Consider the following 21,501-nt stretch of genomic DNA (forward strand, 5'->3'; position numbering starts at 1 on the left):
TGCTCCAATAGTAACAGAGAGGGAGTTGGTATGAATATGTCTAAGCTACTGTGCTGGACCTCTCTGTGTGTTTGTGAGTGCTGAGGGAGTCAGAGGCCATCTTTCATCTCTGCTCTGAGGAGTTGTGTCTGCAGTGCCACAAACATTCCTGTCATAGAGCTTACCTCCAGTAAAGTGGTAGGAGGCCATGGCCTGCATTTCTAAGGATGGATATTTAGAAGTATGGCCATAAGACTGATGGCATGGTGAAAACTGGCTGATATGCTTTCTATGAATAAGGAATTTTGAATAGCTAGGTCCTATTGAGCGTTCTAGAAGACAAATTTATATTGTGGGGCAGATATATTTCCTTCCAAAAATACTAATATGCAGAAAGAAAGAAGACCTAAGAAACTTGTTTTGATTCCTTGATCCATAGGTTGCCTCAGTCTTGAGCTAAGAGAAGTCATGGGGTAGCTCTGTCCCCAATGTCTTTGAGGGACTTTACACTGACTGATGCTTGCAAAGGTTCTGCTCCATCCTTCTGCCTCATCTGCTGGTGAAAAGTAGAGAGATGGGGCTGAGTGCAACTGACACTGAAATTATTGAAAATCTTGTTCTGTTGAAGAAATTCTCAATCGACTTTCTGAGCCCTGAACATGTATTTTGAGGCAGCATAAAGAATGTAAAGCTGGAGTGCACTAGCTGGGGTTTCCCAGTGGATGTAGTGCTTTTGCCATGTTTTGTAAGTGGTTCTCACAAGACACAAGTTGGTAGTATGTCATTAGTAATCTCAAAAAAACAATTGCAGTAGTTTGTAAAATGAACATCCCTGTCCATGGTAGATTGTAGATGAAATGAAACCAGCTGCTTTTGAATCTTTGGGTTGATTGAAAATATTCTTAGATATTAAATACTTACATTTTCATATCCCAAGCCACCCTTTTGAGTTTCATATGTAGGCAAGAAATTATTCATTCTATATCTACTCTGAAGTCATGTGTGGGAGTATCTTGCAACCAGTGTACTTTATTAGTATACTGTTTGACTAATTGCTACTGCTTAGGTACCTGGCAAGCCCAGTGGGAAACTGCCTCTTTCAGCTGTCAGTGGATAAGTGAATTAAGGCTGCATGCAATTCCTAGATTTGATATGCTGCAGGTTCTTGGAGAAACATTATGTCTTGGATCTTATTTTTGTGCTGTGTTCAGTACAATGCAAGGCATAAAGCCATAAAATAGTTTAAAAGGGACCTCTGGAGATACCTGGTTCACTCTCCCAATCAAAGTGTGACCAATTGCAAAATTAAATTCCCATTAAAATAAATTTGAATATAACAGGATGTGCATAATATTTGCTTCTTTTAATCCCTGGCAATCTTCTGTTACTGCTATGACATGATTAATAAGAATGAACAACTGGGCAGTACCTGAAATATTAAGTTTTGGCCAGCAAAGCAGTAGAGTATGTGCTTATTTTTAAAACTATGGGTAACTATAATTGTTTTTAAAGAAAGAATGTCAGTTCAGTTTCCTGGTAGAGCAATATTATTCCTTTTTTTTTTAGACTGAAGTAGCTTTACCATGCACATTCAAATAAAACTTTCCAGTAGCCAAGAATGTGTCCTGTCCCTTCACAAAAAAAAAAAAAAAAAGGTTCTCAAATTATGGATACAGATTCAATCTTAATTTGAATGCAGGAATTACTCCTGTGCCAGAAAGACATAAAATCTGAGTTTAGCTCTTCTTTTGAAGCATTTAGCAAAGAAATTAGACATTTGTGTTAGGATGTGTGATCCAGGAACAAACAATTTCTATTGTAGCATTTTATTTTCTTCATCTTATTAGTATGATATGTTCGTCAAATTCAAATGTCATTGGACAATACTGAATAAAAAATTGAAGAATGAAAATTAAAAATGATATGAAAAGAGAACAAATAAATTAGTGTTTCTCAGAGAATGAATTTTTTCATGAACTGTGACTGTTATTGCATTTACTATAATTGTGAAACTTTATTTGGTAGTCTAAACAAATTTAAGTGGCTACTGCAGTGTAGTAGTAAACAAAGTAGTAAATTTGCATAAGAATACATTTATGTTATTATGAATTCATTGGTCCTCCTGACTGCTAAAGAATTTCCTTTGGAATTCCATCAGGTGAAAAAGAAACAACTATGGGAGAATAAAAAGATTGAATTTTATGATCTGATGATGGAAATTATTAGTTTTGTTTCTTGAGAAAGTTTGGTTTGTTTTCTAGAAAATATGTGTTTTTATCAACAGTTATATAAATACTGAGATTCTCCCATTTCTGTCCCCATCTGATTTGTCTTACTCTTTTACCCCAATCATCTCAAAACTTGATTTAGTCACTTTTGAATCAGATATGTTCTAAACAAAGCGTCTGCAGCTTCACTCACTGCCAGTGTACACGGCGGATGCAATGATATCTTCAATATTTACTTCTCATATTACTTAAAAAACAGTCCAACAGGATTATAAATTTTCCAGGAACTTTGGTTGTTTTTTCCTTCTGTTCCTTAATTAAACTTAGGGATGTATGAAAGTGGTCCCTCAGCAGGTAGAACCCTGTGCAAGTTGCAACCTTAGCAGTCCCATGGGCCTTTTCCTGTTTCTGCTGTTTTCTTTCAGGACCACAATACAATACAAAATTAAGTTACTGTGTAACATAAGTGGGGAAAATATGTATAATACCATAAAAGCCTAAACTAAAAAGTGTGTTGGGACTGTGGGATATCCTGCTATGCTCCATGATGAGATCAAAACCTGCACCATTAAAACCAGAGCCAGAGCTGGTCGCTCAGAGGCAGCCTTTCCCTTAGGCAGGAGCTCCTGCTGCCAGCTTGCCAGGGTCCCCTCGCCTGGTCTGGAGCTGCACTGGGCACCAAGGCAACCCTGCAGATGACAGCTCTGGCTGTGGTAGCAGAGGAGCAAGGGGCACGTGGGTGTGTCTGGAAGGTGATGGATTCGAGTGCGATGCTGAAGCAGTGCTCCTGCTGCATCCCTGCTGCACTTCAGGGCACTGATTGTGAGCTGTGCTTTAATTCACTCACTGCCCACTGCCCACGGTGGGACTCAGTGGTGCTGCCACTGCCTGAGGCGTGCATTAGGTGGGCAGGTATTAGAGGTCCTTTCTGGTTGGTTCATTCTGAATCTGACCCTGCTCTGTCCTGAGCACAATCATTGCTCATTGATTCCTTTCATGGGAGCTGGGGTCACTTAACACTTTGATAATTCTCTTCTTTAGTCATAAGGCAGAAGAAGCAAAATTACAGTCAAGATGTATTTAAACCGTTTGGATCTGAACTGTCAGACTGAGTTTTGGTTGCTTGTGTCACTCACATCCTGGAATTCAATGTTGCATAGTATGCACTAATCATAAATGGTAACTCAGGCATTGCTATATAGCACACCATGAAAATGTAATTAATCTGTACTGACAGTGGAAGTGTAAATGAGCTTACTGCTTAGTTTAAGTTGTTGCATTTATCACAAGTGATTGTATTTAAATTCAGCAATCAAATGAGAGTGGAAGAACTTTAAAGCATTATGGGCAATCTGAGATGGCACAGAGCCATATTAATCTGCTGGTTTTGTTTGTACACAAATTTCTTTAAATAGTTCTCTTCTCTTTTTTTTTCCCACCCAGATCTGATGATATTCCCTCAGTTAGAATCCATGAGTATTTATCAAGGGGCTATTTTTCTGGTTATCTCTTTTACAGTATTAATATTAGCATCCTCATTTCTCTGGTAGACTTACCTACCAGTTATGAAGGCAAGAAAATGTATGCACAAAATCTTCACTATATTGAAAATATCCCTACTATTCCTGTACCCTATATTTTTTCTATCTTGATCTGAAACTTGAGCTATTTTATTTTCCATGCTCCCCAATATCCCATCTGCCTCCCTATCCAGTCATAGTTCTCAGCCAACAAATGAGAAATTGATCACTTTTTTCACCCTAAGGGGATATATTTTAAGTTTCCCACTACCATTTTCACATTTTTTAAATAAAAGCCACTGTGCTAAAAGATACATGGAAATGAAGGAGGAAGGTGGTGGATAAGAAAATCTTATTACCTTAATTATGTGGCAACTGCAATAGACAGCCATACATTTATCTTCTGTTTCTTGGGGGCTTTATTTTGTTTTGTTTCTTACAGCAATGGATCAGCTACATCAGAAGATCTTTTCTGGAAGCTGGATGCTCTGCAGATGTTTGTTTTTGATCTTCACTGGCCAGAACCAGAATTTGCCCACCATTTAGAGCAGAGACTTAAACTCATGGCCACTGACATGATAGAAGCCTGCGTTAAAAGGTACAGTTGAAATGATCACTTAAAAATTGGGAGAGATTTGAAAATTGGCACAGGAGGGCTCATACTGGCTTGCAGGGGTATATCTATACCAGAATACTGTCACTAGAACCAGGGCAGGTCTAAAGAGATCGTGACTTCTATTTATTTCCAGTATCTGGCAATCAGCAGTTTTCCAACATCTAGGAAATATCAAGGAGAATTTCTCTGTTGTGAATGGACCCTTGGAAGTGAATAAATCAAGTTTGGTTTTTTTCTATTCCATATTAGTGGCAAATATTAACAGAACTCAGAATTCTGCTAGAAGAAATCCTCTTTTTGCACATTTCCCTCTCCCTTTACTAAATTAGTCTTCATGTTCAGTTAATAACAGCATTATTTAATTTGGCAGTTTTAGAGTACTGTCTCTAAGAAATATATTACAAACATAGAGTGACAATGTTTCTGCATTTATACAACAAACATAAGAAAGCTGGCTGATAGTGATCCAACTGAAATTAAGTTCTATAATGCTAAACTTCTGAAAATTACAGAAAATGTAGTGCTGTTTTTTCTTGAGCTGTGTGTTAGTACTATTGGTATATTATTTTAAATTAATTATAGTTGATCTGAAAATACCTCTGCCATAGCTTTCAGTAAATATCACTGAGTTTAGAAGAAATATCTGTATGTCTAGAAAATTTACAGAGGTCTACAATGAGTTGCTTCGGAAATATTTATCTGGACATATAAAAATGCAGATTTTTAAAAAATGTAATAGAATGGGGGAAAATAAATTTTGTAGATAATTTGTGTTAATAATAAAATGTAAATATTACATTTGACCTATTACTATATTATGTAATATTACAATATTACACAAATATCAATACAATATTGATAAGAAAGGCTAAACAAGCTGAGAATCTTTACAGATGGCATAGTATTGCATTATTTTCTCTGAACACAGTAGGAAAAAGTAGAACCTCAGGCTATAAGCCTAGAGGTTCAGGCTATGAGTAGAACCTAAGGATATGAGCCTGTTCCTAGAGCTAGAGTGATGAAATCATTATTAAAAAACAGAAAAATTTAAAATAACATTTCTATTTTATTATGAAAGTGGAATGATACAGGGAATGGAATAAAAGTTAAAGTTGTAACAAAGAAAGGTAGGAAACACTAAAATCGAAGCAATCCATCTGTTCTAAAAAATTTGGCATAGAAGCTCAGTCAGTTACAGTTATCTAAGAAATCTTAGAAAAATTGTGAAATCTCAAAGGACTGGAAGACTATTAGTATTATTCTAGTCTACAAAAACATAGAGTAGAAAAGACATTCAGTGCTAATATGTGGATTATATCGATTTTGAGCTGGAAAAAGAAAAAAAAAACTTCACTGTCTCGCCAACATCATTATAAAATATCTTAATATTTTGAACTCAATACATAATATACCAATCTTAAGACACTAATTATATTTTTCTGTGGTCAAAGATACTGGATGTCAGATAATAAACATTAGAGTAGCAGAAAAAAATGATTAAATTCTTATATTATAACTCTTCTTGTGATATTAACATGATCTTAAGAATTTTTTAAATTGAAATAGGATTCTTCTATTCCCATCTTCTAAAAATATTGTGTGAATTTCTGGTACCCGCATTTAATAAGTGTGGAAATAAAATACTTTATGTGTGTTGAATGACAGTTTATTTCAGTGACATTGCTCCTTATTTACACTGTTGTGAGAAATAAATAGGGAGTTTATATTATGAATCTCCTAAAATTTCTTAATTTTCAATATAAATATTAATATTTTATTCATATTAAACTGATTTTCTTTATTAAAATTCTCTTTCCATTAAAGCTAGAAGAGGAATTTCTCATTATATTCTTAGAAGCAAGCATTTTATACAATAAACAGCATTTAGCATAGAAAAGTTGGAAAATAAGGGGTATTTTCATTGCTTTATATTAAACACAAAGAAACATTGTTACCTAGAAAGCAAGAAGGTAATACTTTTATTGGTCAACTGAATTCACTAAAGAAGGGCAGAACCTTGAGATGACCATCAGAACAATTATTTACTGAAAGGTTGATATTCTGAATTTACGGAATTTTAATTCTAAAATGTTCTCATGCATATGTATATTGTTAAGACAACATGTTCAGTAAGACTTATACATGTTTACGGTGGTTGTTCAGGATTACCAGAGATACTCATATTATAAATTGTGTTTTAATAAACAGGACAAGAATTGCATTTGAACTGAAGCTGCAAAAGACAAACAAATCAACAGACTTTCGTATACCTTCTTACCTATGCACAATGTTTAACGTGTTAGTTGACGCCAAGAAACAGACAGCTAAACTCTGCATACTGGATGGGGGGCAAGAGGTAAGTGGAATTTTGTATGTTTAATTCTTATGTTTGGTTGATCTGAAACGTACTGTAGACTGTCCTTAGATTAGTTTCAGACTAACTGAGATGCATCACACAGCTCTGTTGGTACAGAAGTGTGCATCAGCTGATCCCTAGTAGCATCATGCAAGGCACAACCCCTCATCTTCCACCAGAGAGCACACAGAGTGCTTCTGTAATTTGTTTGCTTTGACCTGTGAGTTTGTTGAACATTCAGAGGATTTCTTGACTAACAGCCCCTCCAGGAATTTCTCTTGGGCTCCAACAGAAAAAGAGCCCACTTCAGGACTCCTTTGTAATTGTAAAATAGAGCCAAAATATTGTCCTTTGCAGACAGGTTTTAATTTATTAAGGTTTGGTTTTAAATGGATTATAGACACAGCTGTCATGCCTCAGAGTATGCTGAAAACAGAGGAAAGAAATAATCAGGCAATTTAATGTTCTTTTTTTTTAATTTGGTCTCCAAGGACAGGGTCCGTTTTGGCAGTAGTCTGCTGCCAGGACTGTAGATACTTCACAGTGGAGCACTGATGTGCTTTTGGAGGAAATGTAAACTTCACTAACTTCCGTCACTCCCGTGTTGTCACTCTCAGCAGGAATAATCTGTGAAATATAAAGAGTATGCTATGTAGATTGGTGAGACCACCAGCAAAAAAATTAAACTGTTCTTTCTGTGATAATGCATTAGCACATAATTTGATTTGTTTTTGGAGAGACAGTAAAAACATTTTTCAGAATTTGGCAACAAAAAACATATATATGCTTTAGCCACCTTCACAATTACATTATTTGGACATGTTTTTCAGTTGATTTTTGCAGTTCTTCATTTCATTGACCGATCTTTTCAAGTGAGCATATTCAATGTAAATTGTCTTTTTTTTTCCTAATTCAATGAGACATTCATCATTTTCCTGTTCCATCCCTGTCGTCTTTATTTTTGCTTTTGGTTTTCCGTGACATGAACCAGTTTGCTAGTCAATGGGTAAGTGCCTTTTCATTGGTTTTTAATTTGCATTTTTTCATTGCATATTAACAGCCACTTTTTATTTTAAATGGTAATGTTGCTTTTCATGTTAATCTGTTAGCCAGGCCCTCAGAACTCCTTCACAGTCTGACTGTGCAGCAGACTGATCATCAGCTTCCCAGTTCTTCCTTTGTTCATCCTCCAGGGCTATTCCAGATGAAGTCTTCATTTTTCTGCTTTTCACACTCAGCATCCTGTCTTACCAGGTCACAAAGTTTTGGATTCTTTCATCTCTCAGTGAGGCTCATCAGAAGCAAACCACAACTATCAACTCTTGCTCTGAGCTGATGCTGCCACTTCACCTTTCGTGTGTGTACAAGCAGTAACTGCAAACACGCACAAGCGCACGCTGCTCTGGGACAGGCAGTACCGGTACCTCCACAGTGCCCTGCAGGCAGGTGGCAAAACCCCTTCTCCAGACCTGCCATTCCTCTTGCCTGCTCTGGTTATGCCTCCTGCACTGCCAGCCAGTCCACTAGGAGCCAAAGTTCTGCCATTTTTTTAAAGCCCAGAGTCAAATCATTCTCCACAAGGGTCTGAAGTTTTGTTTTGCTGAGGGTGACTGTTTTAATGGAAATTAGCACTGAAGAGGAGTGGATTAGAGTATTTATGATCTCATGGTTTTCAAAATAAGTAATGAAAAAAATCACATTAATGTAATTTCTAAAGAAATTTCATGGGTTTGGAATCTTGTGTTTTTTGAAAAGCTTGATTTTTTTTTTTGCCTTGGTCAGAAGTAAAGTTACTGTTTATACACCATTTCTACAAAATTGTATTTGCTTTGTGGTGAGAAAAAAGAATAAGAAAAAAGAAAAGAAAAAGATACAAGGAAAAAAAACTCACAAAAATATAGGAACTGATCTTATATATATATAAATCACTAACTGTACTGTGGAGATAAAGTTGTAGACACTTTCTGGGAGGGACTACTGATTTTTTATGGATCACAGGAGTATATATAGTTTTGACATTCATCAGTGGGAGAATAATTGTTTGTGGTTTCCAGACAGTAAGAAAACATTGCCTCCTGAAGACTTGTAAGCTACAGACATCACACATTGTTTGGGGTGATTAGACCCTTTAGCAGATCAAGAAAATATTTTATTGGTCAAGATATTAATATGGTTGGACTGTAATAAATATGAAAATGTAGAAAATTATTTGATGTATTTTTAATATACTCTTTTACTGTTCCGGTGTGACCGCAGTGTATGAGTTGTGTATTTACATTTTTCAAGTGTTCTTAAACATGAAAAGAAATTAAAAGCAAAAATTGATGTTTGGTGTTAGTACCTGCAGTAGACACATTTATGTGGGCACACACATCTCATATTTTTATTCTCAATTTAACTCAAGTTCAGTATCACTGCTTTTTAGAAAATCATTCCTAAAAATATTCAGCAGATCAGAATTAATGTTTTGATCTTTATGGCAGCTCTGAAATGGATGAAAAATGCCTTTAAAAACTTAGAACTCTGAAAATTATTCAGCTGGCAGCTGCTAAGTTAGGCTGATGTTTACACTGACCTCAGTACTTTTGCTCCGAGCATTATGCTGTTAGCTGTTCCAAGTAGCCTTGAACTAGGAAGATAGGGTTAGTCTTTACAAGTCACATTTTCTGTGAAGTGGCTATTGGGGACAATCTTTGCTGTCAGATAAATGTTTCTAAAGGAAGAATTACTGTTTAAATTGATGTGCCTCCTTGACAGAATAGGATCCCTAGTTCCCGTTAATTTCAGAAGGGAGCTCAGTAGGATTATCTAAAAAGTCTTTTAGATTTATTTTAAAAGCATTTGCTTAAAGGCACCTTCTTTATGAAAAATCAAAAGAAAAAGTCTATGGAGAATGAAGTCTGTTTTTATTATGCTTTCTATGGCCTATTAATTTGCTACCATCTATTCTGCTTTGTTGATGAAATTTTAATTTTGCCCTTGCTTGAACATATTGTAAGATTTGTATAAACTGAAGCTCACTGTGCTAGCAGAAAGGCTCTTTCAGGATGAACAATTGGAGCTCATTTTATTTCTAGAGGACATTTAAAATAACTTATGAATGAGAGTTGTCAGACATGAAATGCTGTATTAATTAAATCTTATTCTAGTCTTTTTGCTTCTCCAGCTAAACCAACCCTTTAGAAAAAAATACATGGCCACCTTAATTATATAGGAGAAGACAAAAACTATCCTTCACATTCCTTCGCCTGAATAAGTATAAGAACTCAATTCATCTAAATAATAACCCCATTAGCTGCTTAACTCAACAGTGTACATGGGAAAATTTTCAACACAGAATGTAAGAAACTGTTGATTGGGTGGATCATTTTCAAGGGTTTGTTCTTCTGATGTTCAAAATGATAATTTTAAGTAAATCTGATCTGGCAGGGTTATCAGCTTTGCACCATTTATGACTTACGACAAAAGTGTGTGTTCACATACATGCTAATGCTTTTTTATCTTTTGAATTACAGCAACAATACCATTCAAAAATAGATGACTTGATTGAAGAAACTGTTAAAGAAATTATTTCACTTCTTGTTTCAAAGGTAAAACTATTTACATTTTAATTTATAATATAGCAGAAAATGATTGAACTTTGGAGATGTATTCAAATATCACACAGTTTTTCTATATGGAAATAAGGAAAATTGTAGGGGACAACATGGTTTGTAAATAGTATTTGTGCAAATAATACTGAATTTACAAAATTAAATTTTATAACAATTGAGTGTACAAGTTCTATGCAGCCTGGTATTGAGAAAAGTTTGTCTTCTGTGTTTCTGTTGTATATAGGAATTGCTAACAGCTAGTAGAACTCATAGGACTAAATCAATACTGTCTTACATAATACCATGTGTTATTTTTTTGTTGAATTTCCTTCATGAGAAATTTCTTCCTAGCATTTAATATTTAAATTTTGTATTTAGAAGTGGACATTATCCAGAATTTAACTTCTTAATGAGATTTTGGTCCACAAACCTTTTAATTAAAATATAAGATGTTGTTTCTTGAAATTGATTTTTAGGCCTTCATATTTAAAAATAAAATCTGTTTTGACATGATATAAGGGCTTGGAGAATAAGTGAAGAAAACTTAAACAATGTCTTGTCTTTCTGTAGCACCTCTATTCCCTTAAAAGTCTTAAGTGACTGACATAAAAAAAAGTTTCCATCCTGAATAATTCAAAAGACACAGCAAATAATGACAGAAAAGAAAAGATTTTATAAGAAGTTTTGTTATCTGTACATTGCAAACTACACAGAAATATCTGGTTTTCAAAGTAGGATGAATAAGCCATATATTTACAATTTGTGAGTTAGTGACAAAAAGTAAGACTCTGTTCATATTTTCATCATGCCTTTATTTTTGCTTGTCACATCTTGATGAGGGGGATGGGGGATGGGAATCTGCCTTTTGGATTGACACTTAGTTGAAGAATAAGGTTTTGTAGAATCATTACAGAAGTTTAAAATAAATGTGTCCCCTTATTGATAAATGTGTAGAAGCCATACATTTTTGGTCTAAAGTTAAGTTTTGATGTAAACATAATTATAAGCAGTTCAACTCAACAGTTTCAAGTTGCCTATCATCACTCCCAAGTAATCTTCCAGTTTATTACTTTCGTGTTATTGAAAAGGAAGACAAAGAAAAGAGAATTTGATCAGAAAAAAATCATGCTATGAAAGGTTAAACTTTTAATTTTTTTTCCCTTAATATATGAGATTATAAAAAAGGAAAAATATAGTCATTTTCCTTCTGAACGTATGTACAAGAAATTGTAGAGACAGGTGCTGTCACTATAGACATTATTAGTTATCACAGTAATACCAGGAGCTGAAATCTAAAAACAGGAAGCAAATATTCCATGTCATTGGCTGATCACTGGAAGCTAAACCAGTGTCTCCTCGTGTGAGATATGAAATACCAGGAACATCCTGATTGCTTCTGTTTCAAAGCAGAAAGCTTCTGAGGGTACAAAGGAAGGCTGAGGTTTAGCTCTTGGTTTTGGCAGAAAAAATGCACATCAATGTGCATTATACCCATATGCATTCATCTTTTGCATCTAATACATTTTCACTATTTTCCAGCCTTTACCTCTTAATTACCTCCTTTGAGTCTCAGTGGAATGAGTGTTTCAATCATTGTTTTTAGCTGCAAGTCTCTTATGAAACTGAAAATAACACTTTTCCTTCAATGAGGTTTTACTTGTTAAGAACTGTACTGGGCAGTTTTTGCACAAGACACATCAGTCTAAAGCGTCCAAGAAATCACAGGAATATCACAAAACAGTGAAACAAAGCACAGTGTGTCTCAGGGTAACCAATTCATAGAATGTGAGGTATGTGCAGAAACACTTTTAGAGTTTCACAAGTCTGTACACTGATATCTAAGAAAACAAGTCTCCAGCTACATAACTAAGCCTTTTGCTTAAACAGACATCCTTAATGCAGAAGTGTTTTGCTCTCTTATTTTGTGTCCCACTTGTGTTGGATTTGTATGTTGGCACTGTGGACACCATGTTGTTTATGAAATCAGCCTTTTCCTTAGCCAGTCTTTGCACAATAAAGTTGAACACTTTTCTGCAGAGAGAATCCTTGTCAATCAGATAAAATGAGTTAAAGTATGAACAGCAGCTTCTCACAGGCATGCAACTTCAAAGCAGAAAGCTGGTATTTGGTCTAATAAAGCGGGTGCGGAAACAACTGCCACTCTCTCTTGTGATGTGGATTTATTCTTTGATTGGCACCTATGTACTGGTGTCTTAATTAATCACTGTAAATATGACAGGTTAGATTGATAAATGACAAATGTAGGTTTGCACTTCCTCCTGCTCCTTGAACTGTTAAGAGCAGGGCTTATTGTAAAGTGATGATCTCAATTCCTCTGGAAGTGACACTGTTGTGACACTGTTACAGCGCCCATTAACAGTATGCCAGATGGAATTTTGTTCTGTCCTCACACTCATAAAATGATACTCTTGGTTGTTGGAATGACTGTTTTGGGAGCGAGGGATGACTTTTAAAACAGTCTTTATATAAACTGGAAAGCAATTTATATGTGTAAAATAAATGTGCATTAATACAATGGCATGGCTGACAGATATTTTATGTTATATACTGTGAATTACTTGAGCAACAAAACATTACAGAGGGATGTGAAAAGGGAATTTGTTTGCTTTAAGGCAAATTTGGGGGAGTTTAAACATTAAAGCTGTAATTAGTGCAACTAATAAGATTATTTTTTTGTCAAAACAAAATTTTGTCAAAAACACCTATTCATACCTCTTACTGAGGAGTCACACTACTCAGACAATAGCAGGTGGAAGTCCAGGGGAGAGAAACCACATAATACCAGAGACTTTGGCATATATTTTCTTGCTTCCTTCTTGGCCATGGAGTAGCAGCTCAAGAGCTCATGCTGCTGACAGAAAACCTGTGCTATTACACTTTGAGGTGAAATCAGAGCTGGTTTTCTGTTTAACAGCAAAAATAAAAGAAACGTGGTATCACAATCACCACTTTTAGCAATTGTGCTCCGTCATCTTTGAAACTGTGGTCCTAGAAAATAACATGTGATTTCTACCCAAAACACATGCTGGCTGCACACACTGTGATATTCAGCTGCGTTCTAGAGGCAGCAGTGTTGTGTTTGAAGCAGGCCTGCCTCAGGAGACAGTTTGGGTTGGGTTTCTATTTCTGCAGTAATTCAGCACTTTCCATCTGTTTTGATCAATAAGTGAAGCTGCAAAAAGGTTATCTTTGATTTCAGCACTTGCTGAGGTGGAGAAAGTGGTCAGATTTACAGTTCATGTTGCCCTGCTGATTAAGACAAATATGAGGAAGAGAAATCCACACTGTCATTCCAAATATTTATTTTCACCCTGTGCATTTAGATTCTTCTCTGTGCTTTTTTTCTCCAGGTTGTTTCAGTGTTAGATGGTGTGCTGTCTAAATTGTCAAGATATGATGAAGGTACTTTCTTCTCATCATTAGTTTCATTCACTGTAAGTGTTTGGATTCTCAAAGGTTCTGTTCTTCTTTCTGTGCATAATTCTGAAAATGTGTGCAATTTTTAGTAATAAGTACTTACTGTGTGTTTTATGCTTAATTTTTAAAGGTAAAAGCAGCTGCCAAATATGTTGATGTTCCAGTAAGTATAACACATTTGATTTATTTATAATAACACAGAAATTGGGGGGTGGGGGGGTGGGGGGGGTGCTTTAGCTCACATTTTTTATTGTTGACATTTTGCTTTCCTACAGAGATCCATTACAGCTCTACATAGAGTATTTAAACAGCCACTACAACCCTGAGAGGATGTTTCATTTCCCTTGTGCAATAAGTAACTCTCAAAGCAAACTGTGGAAAGGTTATTCTCAATGCACTTTTTCAGTTGTGGAAGAGTGAGGATTGTAACTTAGATATTCTTTTGAGGGGACAAATTGTTCAAATGTGTAGTATAAGCAACAAGTAAAAGCATCATACTTGAATACCCATTATTTCTTGATTTCTTACTTCAGGACTCAGGTCTGCTTATTTAACCCCTTGCTTGCGTAGTCCCTATTTGATTAACCATTGGTTGTGCAATTGGTTTGTTTGCTATAAGTAAAAATAAAGGGGAAACTGTTGGAGCTTTTTATACATAAAGGCAAAATTCAGCAGTTAAAATATTTTTATTAGAGCATGAGAGTAGAATATCTTTTATTTAAATAAGCAAAGTTATGTAATACTGTAATTTTCACTGTCAATATCACTTGTTCTCTCATTAGTCTGCATTCTCATCCCTTTTTAATGCAGTTCTAAAAAAATCTTGTTTTCCAAGCACAGCAAAAAAAGACTACAGTTATTACATAAGTGACAATTATTATGCAAATGAAAAATATTAGATTAAAATATAGATGAATGCCAGATATGCTAAACTGTGTGGTGGCCAGTAAAACCTTCAGGAGTTATGTCCTGAAAAATGCAAGCCTAAATTAATTTTTTTTCAATCAGTGCATGTTAAATAAAAGGAAAAATTTCTCTTTCTGGAATTTGTTATTTTGCTGTCTTTATGTTTGTTTTATTCATAAGATAAATTATAACATTTCTGTTGTTTTCACATGATGTTTTCAGGCTTTGTTCTTATTTTTTTTGCCTGAGTTGTTTTTAACATTTGTAAGTGCTCTTTTGTTTTATAAAAAAGAAAAAAGTAGGCTGTCTTTCATTCAAAGGAATGACCTCATATAAAATCCAGTTAATTTAGTTTACCTTTTGTTAATATATTGTGCTGTGTAGCTGCAACAAAAGGTCCTTGTTGAGGCACCTAAGACCCATAGGCCTAAAGAAAAAATGAGCTGACAAACTAGAAATTTATTGGCTTCTTTCAGGTAATATGGAAAACTCTCCAAATTACATATCTATGAGGAGGAGTCATCAAAGTCTTTTACCATTGGCCTGGATACACTAATGTTGAAGTTCACAATAAAAATGAGACTGAAAAATAATTTTGCCACAAGCTCTGGGGAATACTGTAAATCAGGCCACATGGGGATGTGCTTAATGTTCCAGAGAAAGAGGAAGCGAGCAGGGAGATGGTTTCTGGAGCCCCACTGCCCTTCTCACATCCACTGAATGGTGGTGCTTGGCTTGAAGAAAGGACCAGATTATTGACAGGCTATCAAGATCCTTGCATTATTACAATGTCTTCCCTTTCCAGCTTTCTCATACACCTTTCCCACAGCAGAGCATTTAAACTGGACTGTAGTTCCACAGCTGTAAACTACAAATGTAAACTGTGCTTCAGGGAAGCTGTGGATCTGACCAGACAAAGATTATCAAACTCTGGAGATCTTTTTACCTGGATTGAAAGATTTTCGTAAGCTGGGGGTGGTTTTGCTTCTTTACATTCTTTTGTTGTGAAGATGCAGTTGAGGCCAAGAGCCACAACACAACAGACAGCAGCTGTCCAGTCTGAATAGGGCCTAAAATCACCAGATGTCAAAGCAAAAAATTCCAGCTGTAAGAGGAGGCTGAAAGTCGTCACATCACAAGGTCATCACCTGAGCTCACAGCTGCAGTGAGAAGTGGAGAGAGGGGCAGCACACAGGGAGGAATGCACATTGAGTTCTTGGTAGTGTGACAGTGACCTAGCCTTCACTGAAGCTAATTAAATGCCTGATGGTATTATTTTGACCTAATATGTTGTAAAATTTCTTCTTGTCCTTCCTTACCTTATAGCTGCATGTGTGAATGTTACTTTAATTTACTACAGTCAGCCTTTTTTTTTTTTTTTTTTTAATGTAGTTGCAAATTTGTGCAGACTTGCATGTGTTAGACAATGGCATTCTGCCCCTGTGCCCCACCTCCATCTGAGATCACTTGGGGCATCCAGGGGAGATGGCAGGGGGGCTGGGGGAACAGGGGGTTTGAGGGGGTGACCGTTTTTCATCTGTGACTACCAGGATTTGGCAAACAGTGAAAAATATGCTGTTTTGTAGTGAAATAAAAAGAATCTAAATAGGCAAAAAATATGTTAGAAGACAATGAAGGTAGTACTGAGCAAAGTGTTTTAGATGGAGGATAAGAGGTAAAGGGGATAAAAAAGTTAAATAAAAGTAAATAAAAATAGTATATTTTTCAAAAGGAAGGCATTCCGAGATTATTTTTAGTCATTTTGAAGAAAAGGTTAATTCTGTTAATATTGAAAGAGGGTTTAGACCATAAATAGTTGGACATGAAGATGCACACTCCTGGGACAGCATCCCTCAATTTCTCAGGACCATGGTGGGAAAGATAGACACAGATTTGTGGTTCATTTGGCAGATAGGTTAGTAAAAATGCTACCTACCCTTGCTGTCTACCTCTCTATTCATTACTCTTGCTAAAGAATTATGATGAATTACATCCAGTGAAGCCAAAAAAAGTGGTTTTGTTGGTTTTTTAACTGTTTAAGAAAACATGCAACATAAGCCTCAATTTTTCAGAATGCCCTTTAAGAAGTGGGACATATGCAGTGCCAAGGAGCTCTCGCTGCTTTCCCCAGCTATGCATAGAGGGTTGTATGGACTCTATGTATGTTTTGGTAATTGAAACCCCAACAGAAATAGTAGCAGTAGTGTAAAATTACCCAGACTAGGAAGAATAACAATGATGTCTTGTGGTTTCCTAAAAATAATAATGAAAAAAGTCTAGTTGCTGTTACACTCACCTTAATTGGTAATTGTTGCAGTGTACAAGGCTCTGCAGTGGAAAAAAATGTGGCTGCTGTGCAGGTGGAAGAAACCAAATGTTTGGAGGAAAATAACATAAATGTCACAAGTAGTGCATTAAGGATGACATTGGTTCTCTTTTTAATGCTATGTTTTGATAACTGGGAATGCAGAAGCTGATTTGAATACAGAACTCATCTAAATCCACTATAATCCTTTGTTAGTGTCACTTTAAGTCCTAGCAATCCACAGGAGATGTATAAGTAACATTTTTCCTTTTTTTAAATATTCCATTCACAAAGCCAGTTAATTAATGAGAATAGGGAAAGAATGCAGTAAAATTGAGGTTAAAAAAGTATGTTGTTAATCTCAAATGATTACTATTCCTTAATCATGTAGATTATTTCATTGTGTTCAATTTCTCATCATGTAAGTCAGTTTTGCATACAAATAATTGTGTCTTTGGCTGGTCATTTCTACACACATTTGCTGCATTGACAAATACAACCAGACCAATTACTCATACAAATTGAGCATCCAGTTACATGCTCATGTATATACTGCTTTTTGTTCAGAAAGGTATGTTTAAATCCCTTTGTAGGAGCCAGTAATCTATGCCAGTTACTTAGAGGGCACAGAAGGAACCTAATCCTCCCTCTCTTCGTGTGGGCCACCTGTCATAGCAAGTGCAGAGAGGCCGTTTGAAGGAGCCAGGGCTGACAGCAGTGCACAGCTCGCACAATGCCAGCCCCCTCGCTCCACTCTTGCCTTTATGTGGGGATCAAAGGTATGAAAAGGGGCCTCACACATGTGCCAGCATTTGACTTATGGGGTCTTGTAGAGGCCAAAGAAGGAACTCTGCCTCCTACCAGGCAGATACCTTCATTTTCAGATAGCACACTTGTACTGCATGGCCTCATTTAACTGATTTTAAGAAGCAAAAAACGTTTTGGGGGAAATAAGTGTTTATTCAGGTGTGGCCATACAATACTAGTAATTTTTAAGCTGGATTTTCTTTTAGAATTCTCTTTTTAAAAAAAGACCACAGAAGGGGTATTATCCTTACACTTGGGGCTTCTCCTGGCTTCCTCCTCCTCTGTATACCCAGACCTGAGAACTGGCCCTTCTGTTTTCCAATCTGTGAAAACAAGCTATTGTAGAATTGTAGGGAAAGCCCTGCAGCATCTGTTTTAAGTCAGCAGTATTTTTGAGATACTGGCAATCAGAAGAACGACTATGAATCAGTAGGAATGCTAATGTAGCATAGTAAAATATAATGTTATGGAGGAAAAAGAGCATATTTTAATACCAAATTTTGTCATAGGGGCTTTAGTGGTTTCAAGACCTTTTGCACTAAGAATCAAAATCCTGGTGCAGACATTTGCATGGCTATGTTTCCCCATGAATGCAATTAAACTATATGTACATGAAAAGGTGTTTGTGTAAATGCTTGTAGAATCAGTTTAAATTTTCCATGAGACTTCTCAAAGTAGACACATTTCCTTTTTGCCAAAGTTTCTTTTAAAGAAGATGTTTCCAAGAGAGAGAAAATGCATTTCATTTTTTCATTTAAACAAAACAATTTCTTCTATAACCACGTGAAATTAAAATGTTACCTTTATAATTGACTCATTATGCATATGGTGCACCTTCCTTCCTGGCTTATGTATTTAATTTTCTAAGAAATTGTGGTGATGGTGATCTAGCCATGGATACAAGTAGTTTTTATTCCAAAAGTATTTTAATTATATTTTAATTTTGTAATTCCATAGCCCAATGATGAGCCTTGCAGTATTTACAGAAGAACTTTCAAGCAGTGAAATTTTCCAAAATGCTCTTTCATTTTGTGGTGGACACTGAACACTGAGCTCCTGTGTTCCTCACAATAGCCCCCTCCAGCTCATCTCTCCTTTTCATTGCATTGTTACAACCATGCTGTATTTAAAATGACTCCCTCTAGGATTCAGGGGAGGGGAAGGAGGTGGAGAGGAGGGCAAACACAAAAATGGATGGATTTTGTTATTGTATAGTTAGTTTCTAGCATCTGTTCTCATCTTTGAAACATTAATGCCTTGGCAGGAAAGCAACTCAGTAAAATCAGTGTGGTGGGTTGAGGCTGTTTCTTGTTTTTTGGTAATATAAGTTCATTTAATACTCTCTGATGCTAAGAAATGTTCTCTGACAAATGGCAAAGTGAGAATAAACATCACTCAAGTATTAAAAATGTACATGATTTTCACTGAGATTTCTGCCAAACTGTTGCATTGCAAAATGCTGTTCAGAAATTTAGGTGTACCTCTCCTGTAGGAAAATGCCTAATATCAGTGCAGCATTAAACCTACTGCAATCTTTCAGCAGCAAAATATTTGAAACCCTGGAAATCAAGGCAATGCAGCATTACTTTTCACTAGGTGCTTCGGGCAAATATTGCCAGTGGGAGCCACGCACGTCAATCATAACTACAGCTTCTACAATATCTTAGAAACAAATAATGTATTTTAACATTTGCCTCCATGTTAAATAAACACTATGATACTGTTTTTGTGTTCAAATGAGGAAAATAAGGCTGTTTTTTCTTTATCTGAATTTATTGCTGTGAAAAAGTGCCTGGCAGTCAGGACCCACCTACCAGTGAATAGCAGGAGATAACCTGCACCTGTGGGATTAGGTGCAGCAGCAGGAAATAAGAGCACTTGCAGTATATAATTAACAAGGATTTTTAATTTTTTTTCCCCCAAACAGCATGTTCATCTTGCCAGGTTAACTAGTGATTAACCCTAAAAAAGAATGTGCTGAAGCCTACACCCTTGTTTAAACTCATTCACTCGCCAGTGTATTCAGTTACTTGTGTAACCAGCGACAAAGTAACCCTATTTACAACTCTTAATTTCCTGGTATTTTATTTGATGTCTTTGTGTTTCCAGTTTCTCTATTCATCTCTTTGTCTGGTTCTCTTTCATTTTCAGATAGGCAAAACAGCTTGTCTGCTGTTCTGAATAAAACAAACTTACAATAACTTTCTATCTATCATTAAAAAACCACCTTTTTTCTTGGGGAAACTTTCAGATAATATTTTTTTTTATACTTACCTGGATAACATACCAGGTTAAACTTTTCTCCAGAAGATGTGCAAATAACTCTCGTTAACTTCAGCAGATGTTCTGCCAGAGATTCTGAGAAGATTTTTTTTTATTATTGAGTATGGCTGTGGAGACTGGAATGCTTTAGTCTTTTCAATTAAATGCCCCCTGTGACTGTTATTTAAAATATATCTCAGTTTCTATTTGTTTTCTAAGGTACATGAAACTCCTTAATTGTTGTTTGTTTGTTTAATTCTGTATTAATTTGGGTTTTTTATTAATGCTTAATAATTTAAAACAGATCAGTAGTGAATAGTGTTATCAGATGTTTCCAAATATTTCATAATCCCTATAAAAAGTTAAAACATTAAATATACAGCATTAAAGCTATTTTGATGCTTATAATAGTTTTCTTTTTCCCCATATTTGAAGAAAACAAATAAATTCAATGTATGCAATATGAAGAGATAACAAAAAATTTTATGTACTGTTAGTTCATTCAGTGTTTAATGTGTACTTTGCCCACCATGAGCAAAGATTATTAACCTTCAGTGATTTTGGTGAGGTTTAAAACAGGCATACTTTAGAATGTTGATAATCTGCCTTACTCAGACTTACTTCTACTGTAGTCAGACACTGTTTAAAAGGAAAATTAATTTTTTTTCCCACAGCAATTTCAAAGATAATTATCCTGCACACATTAAGAAGGATGAAGTGTTTAAAAGAACTGTAATTCTAATTGGTAAATGTCACCAGCTGTTGCAGTTACTCTTACTTGTGTATATTCTTTTAATGATTACACTCCTGTGCCACAAGCTACATGAAAATATATTCACTAGGTGTGAAATTCCCATATGTCACATATTCAAGACTAGGTAAACATCTCAAAGATAAGGGAGTTAATGCTGATGGGAAATGTTACTTTTCTTGCTTTGGCTGTCTGGAAGATGAACATTTTTTATTGAACTTAGTAAAAGAAAATATTGTATTAATTGCAGAACCGCTAGGTTTTAGAATTCAGTGGAAGATTAATGTATCTTCCACTTGAATATACACTTGAATGTAGTCTTCAAGAACTATAATCAGCCTTTCATTTACTAGATTATCTCCTTCACCCATCTTTGGAGATTTCAAAATACTCTAATATTTCAAAAATATTTCAAAATACTTTTCCATTATTCCTCCAAGTTAACTCTGGTCCAATTTCTATAAATTCTGTATCAGGTTTTAGAAAGTTCATAAAGTTTCAACACTGGTTGTATTCTCTTGTGCCATCACAAATGAGTATGCTAAGGTAAAATATGGAGTTTTCTGTTTTAAATCTGCCTCCGTCACTTTGTGATTTGTCTTAAGCATTTCTATCACATTTTAGTGAAGGTGCTTTTTTATTAAGGAGATCTATTGATTTCTGTCAATCAGGTTTTACAATAGAAAATGTTTTGTCTATTGAAGTCTTAGATTTTTTAATCTATGCTTAGGGTTTAGGTG

General features: G+C 35.5%; 1 protein-coding gene across 13 annotated transcripts in view; it reads left to right on the forward strand.

The window, feature by feature from the left end:
- The window catches only part of CADPS2 (calcium dependent secretion activator 2), a 281,026-nt gene that overhangs the window by 236,205 nt on the left and 23,320 nt on the right, over nt 1–21,501 (forward strand). For 9 of the 13 annotated variants that reach the window (XM_085568961.1, XM_085568954.1, XM_085568957.1 and 6 more), the window contains 6 exons: nt 4,170–4,325; nt 6,552–6,699; nt 7,691–7,705; nt 10,215–10,289; nt 13,664–13,747; nt 13,861–13,893. In XM_085568961.1, the coding sequence (XP_085425087.1) occupies nt 4,170–4,325; nt 6,552–6,699; nt 7,691–7,705; nt 10,215–10,289; nt 13,664–13,747; nt 13,861–13,893 (511 nt within the window). The remainder of the gene's footprint in view (nt 1–4,169; nt 4,326–6,551; nt 6,700–7,690; nt 7,706–10,214; nt 10,290–13,663; nt 13,748–13,860; nt 13,894–21,501) is intronic. The other 4 variants (XM_077783432.2, XM_077783433.2, XM_085568956.1 and 1 more) reach the window with 1 other exon arrangement.

Source organism: Lonchura striata, chromosome 1A (assembly GCF_050655825.1).
Source record: "Lonchura striata isolate lonStrDom1 chromosome 1A, ASM5065582v1, whole genome shotgun sequence".
In the NCBI taxonomy this organism is placed as follows: domain Eukaryota; kingdom Metazoa; phylum Chordata; class Aves; order Passeriformes; family Estrildidae; genus Lonchura; species Lonchura striata.